The sequence below is a fragment of the Rhinoraja longicauda genome, chromosome 14, assembly GCF_053455715.1.
Source record: "Rhinoraja longicauda isolate Sanriku21f chromosome 14, sRhiLon1.1, whole genome shotgun sequence".
NCBI classification, from domain to species: Eukaryota; Metazoa; Chordata; class Chondrichthyes; order Rajiformes; family Arhynchobatidae; genus Rhinoraja; species Rhinoraja longicauda.
In genome coordinates this window covers 30,196,414-30,213,178 of record NC_135966.1, presented here as the reverse complement: position 1 = coordinate 30,213,178, position 16,765 = coordinate 30,196,414, and the positions used below count along the sequence as shown (strand labels likewise).

The following is a 16,765-nucleotide window of genomic DNA, read 5'->3' as shown; positions in this document are numbered from 1 at the left end:
CTCTTTTGAATGCTTCCAGTGAATCGGCCTCCACTACCTTCTGAGGCAGAAAATTCCACAAATTCACAACTCTCTGTGTGAAATTTTTTTTCCTCATCTCAGTTCTAAATGGCCTAAACCTTATTCTTAAACTGTAGCCCCTGGTTCTGGACTCCCTCAACATCGGGAACATGTTTCCTGCTTCTAGCGTGTCCAATCGCTCAATAATGTTATATCTTTCTATAAGATCCCCTCTCATCCTTCTAAATTCCAGTTTGGTGGCCTCCTTCTGTGTAACAATGAGTAAACTAAGTTAAATTTAGCTAAGGAATTAGATATGTGGGAGAAACTGTTGTGAAAGTTAGGTAGCATTGTTTTGTGATGCTTCTCAAGCATGAGGTCAACCATTTCCAGGCTCTCCTTACGGTGTAAGCATGATTTCATTTCAATTATTTAGAAAGCCTTAATTTGCTTAGGAAATCTGCTGGAGCACTTCTTGCCCCGATTAAAAACGCATCCAAATTTTGTGAAAGAAGACAAGTCCTCAGAACAAAATCTAGTGTTGTAGACCTCTCTAAGTAATCAGCTCTGAGTAATTTCTACTCGCATCGTTCATTGTGCCGTTTGAAACCCCAACACTTGGCTGCAGTTGACAATTTGTCGTGGAGTTAATTTGAAAGTACATTGAACTTGTCAAAAGTGAAACATTAGGCTCACTGACAATGGCTTTTATGTTTCCTTCCAGGGTCGCTTGCCAGTAAAGTGGATGGCGCCAGAGGCCTTATTTGATAGAGTGTACACACACCAGAGTGACGTGTAAGTACTGATCATGTTTAAGTACTCTAAGTATTAGATTCCCTTTCTCAATCTCAGTACACTGTAGAAGAAAGCTACAATGTAGATGATTGACAGAAGCCTGCCAGTCCTGTGTCACTACACTCTGCAAGTAATGGATTGACAAAGTTGGACACACTGTCAAAATATTATCTTGTGTTCCTGACCAAAACCATTATCTGACCTTGGATATAATTTATTTATGTGGTTTAAGAAATGTTATGAAATCCACTTCAATTGAAGGGACTGTTTTAGGATACTGTGTCATATGGATGTAAGTTGTCAACCGTTTTGCTTATTATGTAGTGTAGGGTAGAACTGCAGATGCTGGTTTAAGCCCGAAGGCAGACACAAAAAGCTGGAGTAATTAAGCTCGGGATTGAAATCATCCTTATTTCTACCAAAATGAATTATGTAACCTGGTTACAATGACTGACCTGTGGACCCTGGAGAGTAGCATCCTATGGTGAAGTTGGCGATTTTAAGGGCATGTGGGATTCTGGCCAAAATGCAGTTGCTGAAATCAAGTAATGCTGGTGTTCAAAAAAATTCCAAGAAATACGATCTTGGCCTTTTCAGGCTGTGATGTTGTCAGGATTGAGAATCTGACGCCGAGGTTTGCAAGGACTACCACCTGCATGAATATAATCCACCTATTTTAGTATGGACAACATGCTAATGTTCTTCAGTACTGGACTGCAACAGGTGTCAGTGTCAAATATTGATCAAGGACAGAGTAATAATAATAATAGTCAATAGTCAATAGTCGTTTATTTGTTACATACACATAAATGTGTAGTAAAATGAAACATTACCCGCAGTTGAACAATAAGACCAATAAGATTAATCAATAAAAATGCAATAACACATACAATCACAACTAACACCAAACAAAAAGAAACATCCATCACAGTGAGTCTCCTCCAGTCCCTCCTCACTGTGATGGAAGGCCAGAATGTCTTTTTCTCTTCCCTGCCGTCTTGTCCCGCGGTCAGGCTGTTGGAGTTGCCACGTCGGGGCGGTCGGGGCTCCCGATATTGAAGCCCCCGCTGGGCGGTGAAAAAAAATCCCGCGGCCTATTTCAGGCCGCGCCGGATGGTGAAAGGTCCGTGGCGGGCCGACCCAAGCCCCGCGATTCGGGGCGGGCGGACACGTTGCCTCTGCCGCTGCCGGAGCTCCCGATGTCGGCCCCCATCCAGGGGCCTGCGGGCTTCCGACGTCCACGCGGCCCGCGCCGGAGCATCCGGAGACGAGTCGCAGCCGTTCCCGCAGCATTCGCAGGCAGCCAGCGCCGCAGGTGGTGAGTCCGGACCGCGGGCTCTGCGAACCAGAGACCCAGGTGGTCCCAGGTGCATGGCCGGTGGTAGGCCGCAACGGGAACGGAGACACGATACAGAACAAAGGTCGCGTCTCCGTTCTGGAGAGAGAATGTTACAGTTACAGTTCCCGTTCCCTCCGCTTAGCGCTTTTCATATACTCAAAGACGCTTTACAGAGATTTAGAGAACATAGGGAAATGAATAAATAGATAAATAAGTAAATAAATAAACGAACAGAGAAAGGAGACAGAAGGTGAGGTGACCTTCAGTGGTTGAAGGCAGTACTGAACAGGTGAGACTTCAGCGATGTTTTGAATGTGGTGAGTGTGGAGGAGTCTCTAACGTTTTGGGGTAGTGAGTTCCATAGGGTGGGAGCAGCGATGGAGAAAGCCCTGTCCCCCCAGGATCTGAGTTTGGTCCGGATGTGGGGGGATAGGAGATTGGCAGCAGCAGAGCGGAGGGTGCAGGTGGGAGTGTGCCTGTGGAGGAGGTCAGTCAGGTAGGATGGGGCCAGGTTATGGAGGGCTTTGTAGGTTATGAGGAGGATTTTGTACTGGATTCTCTGGGGGATGGGGAGCCAGTGGAGTTTATAAAGGACGGGGGTGATATGGTCACGGATCGGGGTGTGCGTGAGTAGACGGGCAGCAGAGTTTTGAATGTATTGAAGTTTACTGATGATTTTTGAGGGTGCGCCATAGAGGAGGCTGTTGCAGTAGTCCAGACGGGAGGTGATGAAGGCGTGGATGAGGGTTTCTGCAGCTGTGGAGGAGAGGGATGGACGGAGACGGGCAATGTTTTTGAGGTGGAAGAAGGCTGTCTTTGTGATGTGTTTGATGTGTTTGTCGAAGGAGAGGGTTTGATCAAAGATGATTCCAAGATTCCGGATGTGAGGTGAGGTGGCTACTGGGAGACCATCAATGTTGAGGATGAAGTTTTGGGTGGATTTAGTACTAAGCAAATCATCCTGACCCAGTTAAAATCTGGGCTAGAACTTCGTTGTCTGACCCACCCAATCCTTACACATGGTCACATCCTGCCAGGCTCATGTTTGGCAATCAGCCTCCAATTCTTATCTGGAAATATTTTTCGGGCTATAAATAGGGCGGCACAGTGACTCGGTGGTAGAGTTGCTGCCTTACAGCACCAGAGACCCGGGTTTGATCCTGACTATGGGTGCTATCTGTACAGTGTTTGCACATTCATCCTGTGACCATATGGGTTTTCTCTGGGTGCTCCAGTTTCTTCCCACATTCTAAAGACATACAGGTTTGTAGGTTAATTGGCTTCTGAAAATTGTCCTTAATGTTTAGGTTAGATATAGTGTATGGGTGATTGCAGGTTGGTGCGAACTTGGAGGACTGAAGGACCTCTTTCTACGCTGTATCTCTAAACTAAACTAAACAGAAATATTTTCTTTGCACAGCAAATGATCAGCAATTTCACGATGGAAAAAAAGCAAAACATTTATCGTTGTAATGGGGTGAATCCAGTTTGGACAAATGACTGCCTTCATCCTGCATAATTACCATATGTTCTCATAAAATTAATGAGGTCCATTTCAATTTGCATTGATCAATGAAAATCGTCCTAAATCAGATGCCATCGGCATTTTAATGAATACCTATTGCAATTATTTTTACCACTCCACAATATTCAGACAATATTCCCATGGGTCTGCGTGGGTCAATGGTAATAGAGTGATTGATCTAAGCTTTTGCTCTTTGTTCCTACTTCAATGCAGATGGTCATTTGGAGTCTTGATGTGGGAAATCTTCACACTAGGCGGCTCTCCCTATCCAGGAATCCCCGTGGAGGAACTCTTCAAACTTCTCAAAGAAGGCCATCGGATGGACAAGCCATCAAATTGTACACATGAGTTGTAAGTTACGCATCAGCATCACATTGATTTACATGTATATGACATGTGTAGATTTGTGAACCTACGCTTTACTACTTTGAGCTATAGGTTATTTTATAAAATGGCATGTCCCCTCTGTGTATTTTCCCCTCTGAGTATGCAAAATTTACTGAAGAGCTGGAAAATAAGTTTTGATGATCTTAGCTATGAATGTTTAATATTATATCCTGGAAACATCACTAAGGAACCAGGGGCATTCATATTCCTGAAATATCCTCCAGTGGTGTGCACCGAATGCTGAATAAAAGGGTAAATGTATTTGGTAATTACAGACAGATTCATTGATAACATGTTGCTCACATTCTTTCAACATGATCTATGTAAAACTCCTGTCATTGAATCTCACAAGTTATATGTTTCTGCTTCAGGTACTTGCTGATGAGGGAGTGCTGGCATGCGGTGTCTTCCCAAAGACCAATGTTCAAACAACTGGTGGCAGAACTTGACAAGATCTTGAGTTCTCTATCGGACGAGGTCTGTACACCTGCGATATGTTGAGATTTCTTCTTTGCACAATTTCACCCCCCAACCTCCGTACATCCCTTCCAGAAAGGAATCAAAATACCTTGATAAACTTTTTTCCCCTGAAAATCGGAGAAGTGGAGCCCAATATCTTTCTCAAACTCTTCTTCTTGTTAAGGACTGCCAAGTAGTTAAAATCCAAGCCTCCTGCTACCCTAATTCTACTTGTCTTTATATAGCCTCATTAGCATTTTCTGCATAATACCTTCATAGCATAATAGATCTTAGCCTTTCATCTTCATTTCAGTACTAACACCAGGATTAAGACATTAAAATTTCTTGAGGATCATAAATCTCAACATTGCATGGTGCAAGAAACCTCGCAAAGAATGTCTTGTGTCTTATTCTCCTCGAGATAAATAATGATGCTGTGCGTTAAAGGTCAAATCAATATAAGATTATTGGTACAATCTAAATGAAAACAGTTTGAAGCTGAAAGGTTCTTCTTACTCATGATTTTACATGCACAACGGAATCAAGATAGTCATGATTGTAAATGTGATCATTCCTTGGTGAGGTTCATAATACTTTATTGTAATACATCACCGGTCTACTTTGGTCCCTAACCCCAGCCTCATTTCTGGAACAGTGGTATGAATGTTTCCTTTCACCACAAAACTGTTTAATAGCTTCCAAATGGGATTGCCAATTTAGTGTAAACTAAGCTTAATTATAGGAATTTTGTTGAGGATTGGCACACATTCAAAATTGGATTCGTACTGATGAAACCTATCTTGTTAAATCATCGGAAGGAGGTATCCTTCATTCCATGCTTCTACACAAGCAAGAATTTGAAGCCAAGATACAAAAATTTAGTGTATCAACCAACTGCTTCTGGCCATTCCGCTACTGCAGAGGAATCTTTCATCGCAGCTATTTTCTTAAAAGTAAAATGATAATTTTATTCTATGATAAATGTTATTTCTTTGATGCTTTTCCGATGAAGTAAGCATATCTGTATTTTTTTTCCTCAACAGTATTTGGACCTCTCAACTCCCTTTGAGCAATATTCTCCCTCGTGTGAGGACAGCAACAGTACGTGTTCCTCTAACGACTCTGTCTTTGCCCATGAGCCCTTGTCTGATGACCCGTGCTTACTCGGTTATCGTGATTGCAACACTCGAAGCAGGACTTGAGAGAAATGCAATCCTGGAACTGTTGTCTCAATACGCTTAATTTTCTTGTAATTCACCAAAACAGTATATTGGGGCTGCTTCACAGCTTGATGACAAAGGGCAGTGAAGGAACATTAATTCAGCCACACCATTAAAGAAGTTACCTGGAACAGAATCCATCTTGTCATTAAGAAGCAACCAATAAAACAAAAATGGTTTGAGACTGATTTCCCCCAAAAACTGCCTCTTCCTGAAAGGTATGAAATATCCTTCCATGGCACCGTGCTGCAAAACCATTATGACGTTCACTGGCTCAGACTTATCATGATTCGTGCCTTTCGAGACCGATGACTATGACAATAAAAGCCATATTTGAATAAGGAGAAGCCAATGTATTCAGGCACAGGGTCACATCAGAGCTCACTGTTACAGGAGCACTATGCTTTACCTTTTATGGCGATTCTCTTGATTTTATACTTTACCATGTGACACTATCAAGGGGGTTGCTGCTTCACCGCTTGATGACAAATGGCAGTGAAGGAGCATTAATTCAGGCACAACAGACACCATTAAAGAAGTTACCAGGAACAGAATCCATCTTGTCATTAAGAAGCAACCAATAAAACGAAGTATTCACCAAACAGAAATCATATCACTTCCCTCAATCTTTAATGTACCGTTCTGTGATTGAAACATGAAGTGAAAGACTGCTACCATGAAAATCTTGTCAATGGATCAAATCTATCATCCAAAAATAAAATTATTAGCAGCATTATCCACTGTACCCATTACCTCGTGAAATTATCTCATTCAACATCAGGAAGTTTTTATTTGTATTGATTTTGCTCAATACAGGACAAAGTCATTGAGAAAACAGTGTTTTCCAGATAACTATTTTAACAGGTCGTAGAATATTTCTACCAGCCATATATACACCAATCACAGAGTTATGTACCTTCAAATGGTGCAATGATCTGGTATCTAATTTTTAAAAGAAAATATCTTTGCATCGAGACATGCAAATAGCCATCAAATAAATGTGTTAAAATTCTATTTTTTAATCAGTCTTGCAAAGCTGGTGCAGATGCTCAGGGAACAGCCTGTTCTGATGATCCAGTGGCCAACCTCACTGCAAATGATTTGTATGTAAAGTGCAAACATATTGCTTTTTTGTGTTAAGAAAAAATGTATCTGAAGTACCAGACACAATTGGCAAGGAATCATCCAGCTGGGTAACCAGATCCACTTTCACCTATAAACACGGCAATTAGTCTCACAAGCGCAATTACCACAGCAACTGCTCTTTGTAGAAAATGGAATAAATTTTACTGTGTGAATGAGCAACTTTGAGAACAGCTGGTCCAGTTCGTCGTATCAACAGTTATCCAGACGATCATTGGTTTGCTGTTTAATACTCTGCAGAAAACTGTTAAGTAAAGAAAGATTTGTGTCTGAAACTTTCTTTAAGTAGCCTATCCAAAACCTTTTGGCATTCATACTTCCTTTGCTGGTTATCAGTGTCAATATTTCTGTGGGTTAAGATATTTGCAGTTGTTTCTTGGAGACATCTGCAGAAAAATTATTTGAGTAATTCTATTTTCTTTTGTTATTTGCTTATTTTCTGGTCTTCTACACTGTGAGGAAGGAGACCAACCAGCTGGAAAGAATAGTTAACTTTCACTCTAGTTTTACTTTTTTACAACTGTGGGGGTTCTCAGACCATTGCTCTATACAGTGAAAAGATCCAGTTGGTGATTTATGGGAAATGGGGTGAAGGGTGAAATTGGAGTAACAAATCAATGTGCTGACGTTCCAGGAACCAGGGAGCCAGGGTCAAGGCGCCAAAATACTTCCGCAATTTATTTTTTTCTTGCCATTCTAAGGATAGTGGGAGCAGGAATCTTCATAGTCGGCTTGTATCCTGAAAACTGGCTCCTCCGTGAACATCAAAGTCATGTCAGGACAGTGGCTAGGCAATCAAAAACGTGGTTTCTCTTTGGATGCTAAGCTGCTGTTATTTGTCAAGTTCATGTATTATTTTAAAATCTGCCACCATGATTCTAAAAAGTGGTGCACGATGAAAAGATAGGTTTTCTGCAGTATTTGTAAATATGGTGCTGTAGAACTAGGTGAGAATGAGATTTTCATGTTATGAGCTCAGGACTTTGACGATGTAACCAGCAGAGTTGCCACACAATGCCTGAATTGTCCTCTATATTAATCAAATTTCTTGTAAATATGATTGAATTGAATGTAACTGGACAGAGTATCTTACATTGGCATGTTTATTGCAAACAAATTGTTGCTTTTTATAACTTATTTTTCTTTCTGAAACTACAATGTTCCATCATGGTCTTGGAATTTAGTTTATGAAGACAGGTTTATAGTATTTGTGTACAATAAAATGTGTGATTTTTATCAAAGAGCAAAATGGTTGGTGGCTCAGGACTGAAAGCTTATTGCCTGTCTTCATTAAGTTGCTGATGGTTAATCAGTTCATGGATCTTCAATATCAAAAACACTTTCTGTATGCTGGTTCTTTTTTTATTCTTTGTTTACGTTCACCCAGGAGCTTCACCTTTAAAGTCAGGATTGGAATAAAACAAAATCCAGTCATATGTAACAGGATTAAATCTGGACAAGCAGTAGGAAACAGAACTGAGGTACAGCTCTTCATCATCCTGATGGAGTTAGGATGCTGATTGAGAATTGAACCGAAAGATGCAGTAATCGTACAGTTTCAGATTTGTTATTGTCACATCTCATCATTCATTTACCAGTAAGCCACCACCATTGTCACTGGTGGTACAAAGAATGGCTGTATACTTTTTGTCACCATTTATGGAAACTTAACTTTTAAATTGCCAAATATAAAATCAGAAGGTGCTAGAATACTCTGTTGGCCAAGTAGTGGCCCTCTATTTCCCTCTCTCTATTTTTCTTTGTTGCACTCTCCCTTCTGCGTCCTCTCCCCCTTCTGCATCCTCTCTCCCTTTTGCTTGCCCTCATTTTTACGGCCTCTTTTTAGCACCATCTCTTTTTGCCCTCTCTGTTTTGCTCTCTTTCTCTCTTCTGCGCCCACTCCCTCTCTCTCTCTTTCACTTTTATGCTCTCTCTCTCCCTATTTCTCCCTCCTTTTCAGCAGCCTGAAAGGTTGATTGTTTCTCTCTCCATTGGTTCTGCTTGGCCTGCACAGTTTTTACAACAATTTCTGTTTTGATTTCAGATTCCTGGCAATAACCTGTTATTATTTTTGATTCTTGATTTAAATTGCTTGTATATCAATTCAAAAAGGGGAAATCCCCCTTTTACCTCATCCATTCTCCTGAAATTAGTTCAGATTAAGAACACAAGAAAGATGATCAGATATAGCAGCTTGAGCATGATTCACAAATTTAGTGGGGTCATGACAAAACCTCTAATACATCTCCTTGCCTGATCCCCTTGTGCAAACCAGTGATCAAATCAGCATCATTCCAACCTCTTCAATATATGGTTCAGAGTTTGCTATCATAAATTATTGTTTATTTTCATTCCTTTGGGATGCAGTAAAGGCAAAATACTGAGGTGTATGCCCATTGTGGCAATCCGTAGTCTCCATTTGCTCGTTGTGATACCTCTATGCTCCCTTAAATCGGCTTTTTTTGCCTAGTTCAAATATGAAGGTAAATGCATGGGAAAACCCCCAAGGCATGTCGTGAGGATCCTGGTAGAATATTTACTTGGATTATTATTCCATGCAGTGATTTCATTGGGATTCGTTCAGTTACTGAAGGGTCTTCAAACTAAAAGGATGATCAGATTTCCCAATCATCGCGATAAAATTCGGAACTGAGTTTAGTCATGCTGCTATACACTGGTCTTACCAACGCTAATGGCAACTAATTACTGTCGCCTGCTCTGACTAGACTGGTGCTTGCCAGTTATTGTACTCTTGTCTTACCAAAGTTAGTGCTACACCAATAGTTAAATATTTACGGTAACAGTGCCCGGAAGGTTTCAGAAATCTTAACAAAGTGGGAAAGAACCAGATTTTTTTTTAAATGCCATTAATGAATGTATTTTATGCTACTTTGAATGGAATATTTCATTGCAGGATGATTATTGCATTAAAAGAGTAGTTCTTTTATATTAGATCAATAATTTTATCAGTAATATTGTTTAAATATTAATCAATTATATTGTAAGTTATATACACAGGAATACATGCAGTTTTGTTAGAGGGTACATTTTTAATAAGTGCACAGCAGGATTTTACTAACTTATCTTGTTCTTGTGTGTAATTGTCCTATTCTTGAACTGGGCAGAGAATTATTAAGAATCAATTTTCACAATATTGTATATTCTGAATTGTGAATGAACATAACACCTCATGTATGTGTCACATAAACAATCAACCTCTTTCCCATGAATTTATCACATCATTCTAATTCAGTGATGCATACACATATCAACAAAATTTTCCGTGTTTCACACAACATCATCAATGCAAATACTCAAAGTCGCATGTCTGTGGTAACACCATCTTTTCTTGTACACTCCCATTCCCTTGTCATGCATATATGCCATCATTTTCACAGATTCAAATATAGTTTCCTTTTGTATTCGTGTCTATGCATTCTGCATTACATATACAAAGGTGGACTGTTCATCTTGCTCCCAGCTTGCATGTCAGCCTAACATCACCACTGCTATTGCCTGGATCAGTTCTTAAGACGCCCCATATCAACAAATGGAATATTGCATACTTCCAGAAAGGTATTCTATTGAGCCAAAATAATGATTACCAAAATATAATTTGGATTGGAAAGAAAAGAGAAATGGAATTTCTCCCCAACTGGCACATTTTAGCTCAACGCCATTGTGTTAACTCATTGATGAGAACATTCCAGAAAATAACTCAATATTTTATAAGTGTGTGTAAAAAAAATGTATTTTTACAATTCACAGAATTACATTTAATTTATTGTGTTTTATGAAAAAAATTATATATTCTAGGTTGAAGTTCTTGAAGGTCTCATCTTCCTTGAAATTCGATTTGAAGATGTTTGAAGTCAACCCAATAATGTGTTACTTCTACATTTTCTGAAGTAGAAGGATAATTAAAAATCAACCAGAGTCAATAAGATAATTCTTCCCTTTTAATATTTGAATTAATCTGTGGAAGTTTCCTCGTCTATATCCTGTACTATGTAAAAGATTATTGAACGAGACTGATCTACTGAACCTTATCTACGTACCTCATGTATTCAGTTAACAAACGTCAGTTTTAGGGCAAAATAAATAAAATTTAAGATGAAATCAAGTTTGTGATGTCTGTCTCTGTAAAAAATCCCAGTTTAATAGAAAGGAAAATTGGTGTAAAGCGATAACAGAAATCATCAAAACCTCCCATACATCTAAGAATTAAATAGCGATCAAGTAAACGAGGATGCTAATGTGAATGTTTATTATCAAAGGCAAAATGGTGAAACAACTTAGCACAGGAACTTGAGAGTATGAAACTGGAAGGCAGGTCCAACAACGGGCAATGTTCACAACTGTTAAATTATTTATGAGTGAAGAATAATTCAAGGTCCTTTTACTATAATAACAACATTATCAGGAATATCAGAGGCAAGACTTCTCAAAGAAATTCTTATAGAAGATGTATCTCTTAATTGCCACCACTGCTGACATCAATGCAGTATCTCACACTTGGGTTCAAGGACTATGAAGGGATTGCAGAAGGGGTTGTTAGCTATCAAAGTGGTTGAGGTCAGGATTTTTAGGATGAGATAAATGATTGTGAATGGGGTTGAGAAGTTTAGATTATGTGTTGAATTGTGTTCAGTTTTTTGGTCACCCTGTTATAGAAAAGATGTGTCTCACCTATAAAGGCTGCTGGGGTCCCGAGTTGGAGGTGAGGAAGGACAGCTGTTACATCTCCTGCTGTTGCAGGCAAACGTACCTGGTGAGGGGGAGGTATAGGTGGGAAGGGATGAGTGAACCAAGGAGCTGTGGAGGGAACAGTATCTGGAATGAGGAGGGGTCGATAACCGTCTCCGCTCTAATTGGCCGCGGGTCTATCCCCCACGTGGGGTTCAATGCGCTTAGATTGGCTCCGACCTCCCGCTCGACGCCCGATTGGTTGCTGTTCCGGGTCCCACGTGGGGGGAGCTCCGCCACCACTCTGATTGGTCGCCGGCTCTTCCCGCTTGAAGCGTGCAGGTTGCCTGCTGGGGTTTCTACCCGCTCAAAGCAACGGCCGTCGCTGCCACTGCTGCTGAATGAGGGGACAGTCGCCGTCGAGCCGTCGCTGCCTCCTCGCTGCCTCCTTCTCTTCCTCCTCACTGCCGCTGCTGCTGAATGAAGGGACAGTCGCTGTCGTGCCTCCGCCGTTGAATGAGGGGAGAGAGATTGGGAAAGAGGTGAGAGAGGGAAATGAGGGGAGAGGGAGGGAGAGGGAGGGAAATGAGGGGAGGGAGTGGGAGGGCAATGAAGGGAAGGGAGGGAGAGGAGGTGAGGGAGGGAAATGCAAGGGTTATTTAAGTTTAAATTGGGATCTTGCTGTGCATTGAAAGGGTGGGGGATGTGGGGGGTCTGACTGATTCTGTGGGAGGGGGAGTCTGGAAATAATTACATTTGTAATATCTATATATTAGTAAAAATCTTATCTTGCGGTGTGCAGCGTCACGTTTCGTTATATTTAAAAAGTAATTCACTTTATAAACTTTAATAAACTTTATACTGTGAATGAGACAAGTCATTTTGATCTAATACTTCCGTATTCGGCGTCAAAATGGGAACCCAACGGGTCATATATGAGATCGCCTTTTTGAGATCACCATTTTGATCTAAGTCGGCCTGACGACGGGGACCACAGTTGGTCTACACAGGAAGCGATGACTAAACAGTGAAGCTATGGGATATTCGGGAGAAGGCTGCAATCCAGACGTTTCAAAACACATACCAAGTACTTGCAGCAATGTTTAATGACACAAGCATTCAGATTATCCCTGGTGGTATTGATGACGGTATTAAGGTTTGGGACCTCCGACAAAACAAGTTAATTTCTACCATGCGCGGTCGTATAGACTCGGTCAAGTCAATTTTATTTGTATAGCACATTTAAAAACAACTCACGTTGACCAAAGTGCTGTACATCTGTTTAGGTACTAAGGAAAAAAAATGAAACATACAGTAGCACACGAACATATCAGCACATACAAAACAGTTCACAGCGCCTCCGGTGACTGGTTTGACCCTGAGTGGGGTAAAAGGGAACATCACCAACCTTGCTGACCATTGGGACAATCTTGTTGGCCATAATATTGCGACGTTGTATGTGCGGATTGGCATCACGACCGCGTGGACTTTACTACAGCCTGTGGGCCGGATGTAACCAGGTAAAGCTTATGGGCCGGATGTGGCAGAAACCAGACTGTTCGAGGGGTGGAATGTTATACGAGAATTTTGCCCGAACAGTCTGTGACAAATAGCGCTGTGGCCATAGCACTATGATTAAAGCCCACAGCGCTGTGGCTGGTAGAGTTATGTTTAAACTTTGCGCACTAAACTGGCAGCACTGTGTGTATTGCCTTTAAGCACCAAGTTTGTAGCGCTGTGTGTATTGATTTGCGCGCCAAGTCTGTAGCGCTGTGTATTGCTTTACATGCCAGTCTGCGGCTGATAGCGCTCTGTCCCAAAGGGGGAGTGGCTTGCTGGGATGCAGTCCCCTGCCATTGGTTATAGTTTGAATTTGGGAACAGCGCTATTGGCCAGGACTTAGCAATGGTTATTTCAACAGCTGATTTTCTTACCTGTATAAAGGCAGGCGTCAGTAAGCCAGAGGTTAGTTCAATTTTATGTATGAGAGGGGTTCACCGACAGGCTGAGTCACGATCAGTACCGCGGACGGAGGGAGAGAGAGGTGTGCTGCTGTAAAACTGGACCTCATGCATACCGAGACAGGTATTGCTTTTGTCCTCTCTTGGAGAGACAAATAAAACTGATTTGCAACTAAACAAACGAGTGAGCCTTTTTCTATTCAACTAGTCAGATCCTTGAACCTGTTCCCTTGTAACACTATGGTAGGTCTTGCTGTATGCAGGCACTATCTGCTTCATTTAATGCAAGGTCCTGAATAGAATTGAACATTGTACAATCCTTAGAAAACGTCTTCACTTCTGAACATATGATGGAAAGAAAATCATTGATGAAGCAGCTGAAGATGGTTGCTTACTTTTTTTTGATAAATATTCCAATGTAGAATAAGGAAGGCAAAGTGGCACAGTGGTAGACTATAGCACCAGAGACCCGGTTTCAATTATGACTAGGGGTGCCATCTGTATGGAATTTGAACACTTTCAATGTGACCGTGTGACACACCCCAAAGACGTACAGCTTTGTTTGTTAATTGGCTTTGGTTAAAAATATATAATTGCCCCCAATGTGTAGGATAGTGTTAGTGTACGGAGTGATCGCTGGTCGGCACGGACTCAGTGGGCCAAAGGGCCTGTTTCCACACTGTATCTATAAAGTCTGAAGTCTAAAGTTATTTTTAAAGCTCAATTTTTTATCTGACTAATTAATTGACACATTGGTTATAAGCAATTGACTAATCAGTAAAACAGAGAACTCACTGTTCCATATCCAGAGTTTTAACTCTTATGTATACATATATAAGGTCGGCATGGTGGTGCAGTGGTAGAGTTGCTGCCTTACAGCGCTCACAGTGCCAGAGACCTGGGTTCGATCCTGACTAAGGGTGCTGTCTGTACGGAGCTTGTAAATTCTCCCTGTGACAGTGTGGGTTTTCCCCAAGATCTTCGGTTTCCTCCCACACTCCAAAGACGTACAGGTTTGTAGGTTAATTGGCTTGGTATAAATGTAAATTGTCCCTAGTGTGTGTAGGATGGTGTTAATATGCGGGGATCGCTGGTCGGCGTGGATTCGGTGGGCCGAAGGGCCTGTTTCCGTGTTGTATCTCTAAATTAAACTAAATATCAGACACAATCCTTCCAATCATAACTTTCCATGGGTTCTGAAGAACAATATTTTCCCAGTGGCAATTCTATTGTATCTTTATGTGCTGTAATGTGCTGTAATGTTATTTCACGTTTTCAAGATTTCAAGATCAATTTATTGTCACATGTACCAATTAAGGTACAGTGAAATTTGAGTTGCCATACGTTATGGTGGTTTACCACCAAAAACAAGCACTAAAGCAGACCTACCATTTCTAATATGACCTCAGCCAATTCAACACAGCTACTGACATTTCACTGCGCAGAACAGAGCTACAGCCCATAAAGGCATTCTTCACGTCAGAGATGGCTATTGTGGCTGACATGGAGGAGAGAAAGGATGCATGGGAAAGGAATTGAAATCCCATTAAACAAATAATAAGCTATAGTAATTGAAATACCTGCCACTGGGGAAACCCATGGGGGCACTATAAGAAAAGCTGGCAGGATGTGGTTAAAGTCTCATCCAGAAATGAGATGCCTCACACATAGATTAATGTCACAAAAAAAACTCCTAATAGTCATGATATACAGTATCTGGGTGATCTGCACTTGACAGTTTACACATGCAGAGCCGAGATCCTCACAGAAGAGTGTGCTGCACGCAGAGCGTTTCATTCTCCACTTTTCAGGAAATAGATGTTGTAAGTTAGTAAGATAATTGAAGCAGGATTTCATTCATTAAAACGGTACAATCAGCACAGTTATTACAGTGAAGCAGGAAACAGGGAACTATTAGTTGTCTTTTGGGATTTCCAAGCTGACTGTTGGTCTGGCAAGGTTTGTAGTAAATACCAAATGCAGCACCAAAATGGGCCCTCTGACCCATTACATCCATGTAACCATTTTGCTCATCGACACTAATATCATTGGCCTGCATTAGGATCATATCCTGCTAAGTCTTGCCTATTTAATCATCTGTATAATTGCCTCTTAAACACAGTAACCATATCTAATGGCAGCATATTCCAGACTGACCATTAATCACCTGTTCACAGTAGTGCAATGTTATTCCACTTTTGCGTCTATTCCACACACACTAGGGGGGTATCCCCATTAAAAATTGTACCTCTCACTTTAAATCTGTACCCTTGTGTTTTTCATATCCATACCATGGAAAGAAGTTTTGACTATCTACCCTATCCCTGCCTCTTATTAACTTACATACTTCTATCAGGTCACTCCTCAGTTTCCTGTGATCCAGGGGAAAGAAAACTCAGCCTATTGAATTTTTCCCCACAACTAAAGTCCTCAAATTCAGGCAACATTCTGGTGCATCTCTTCCTCTGAGTAATATTAGCCACTGAAAGTACCCAGCAGACAAACTCTCGAAGGATTGCATTCATCGTCAGGAAATTCTTCTCATGATCTTTATTCAACTAAGTAATTGGGGAGTGGAAACCCTTTTCTGTTCATGAAAAGATCTGGATTATTTCTTGGGAGCTCTGATAGGTACAATTACAACACTTAAAAAACATTTGGACATGTACATGGATAAGGAAGGTTAAGAGGGATATGGGCTGATCAGAGGCAAATGAGACTAGCTCAGGTAAACATTTTGGGGTAGCATGGAGGAGTTGAGCTGAATTGCCTGTTTCTGTGCTGTATGACTCTAGGATATCATGATTAAATGTCACTTGTGCAATTTATTCTGCGTAGAATCAAAAATGATGTGGCATGTTAGTTAAAAAAAGAATTGCATAATCCTATTTCTACTCACTCCTGTCCACTTTACTCTTGTTTCCCTCTCCTTGCAAACAAAGGCATCAAAGTCATTAATTATTATGTTTGCTCAGTATCTCAAAACAGTCTGTTAGTTTGTAATTCTTGTTTGTGTAAATCGGTCTAAGGTCACACATTCCTTTATCACTAACTGATATGTTGCTACATCACAGTGATTCAGGGTAGTTCTGCCACTGATAACTTCAGTGTGTCCTTACTGTTTGTGGTGATTCTTTGTTGCCCTATCTGGAAAAGATTACAGTTGAGATACAGTCTGAAATCCTTGTTTCTCAGATTTCATGTCTGTGGGAGACACCATGATAGAAAACAAACATAGTTAATTCAGTTA

General features: G+C 40.9%; 1 protein-coding gene across 3 annotated transcripts in view; it reads left to right on the top strand.

Annotated features, from left to right (window-relative positions):
* Nucleotides 1-10,981, top strand: part of LOC144600163 (fibroblast growth factor receptor 4-like) — a 53,019-nt gene extending 42,038 nt beyond the window's left edge. For 2 of the 3 annotated variants that reach the window (XM_078411637.1, XM_078411636.1), the window contains exons 15-18: nucleotides 725-795; nucleotides 3,873-4,010; nucleotides 4,418-4,523; nucleotides 5,549-10,981. In XM_078411637.1, the coding sequence (XP_078267763.1) occupies nucleotides 725-795; nucleotides 3,873-4,010; nucleotides 4,418-4,523; nucleotides 5,549-5,707 (474 nt within the window). In that variant the 3' untranslated portion in view covers nucleotides 5,708-10,981. The remainder of the gene's footprint in view (nucleotides 1-724; nucleotides 796-3,872; nucleotides 4,011-4,417; nucleotides 4,524-5,548) is intronic. The other variant, XM_078411638.1, reaches the window with a different exon arrangement.
* Nucleotides 10,982-16,765: the final 5,784 nt, after the last annotated feature.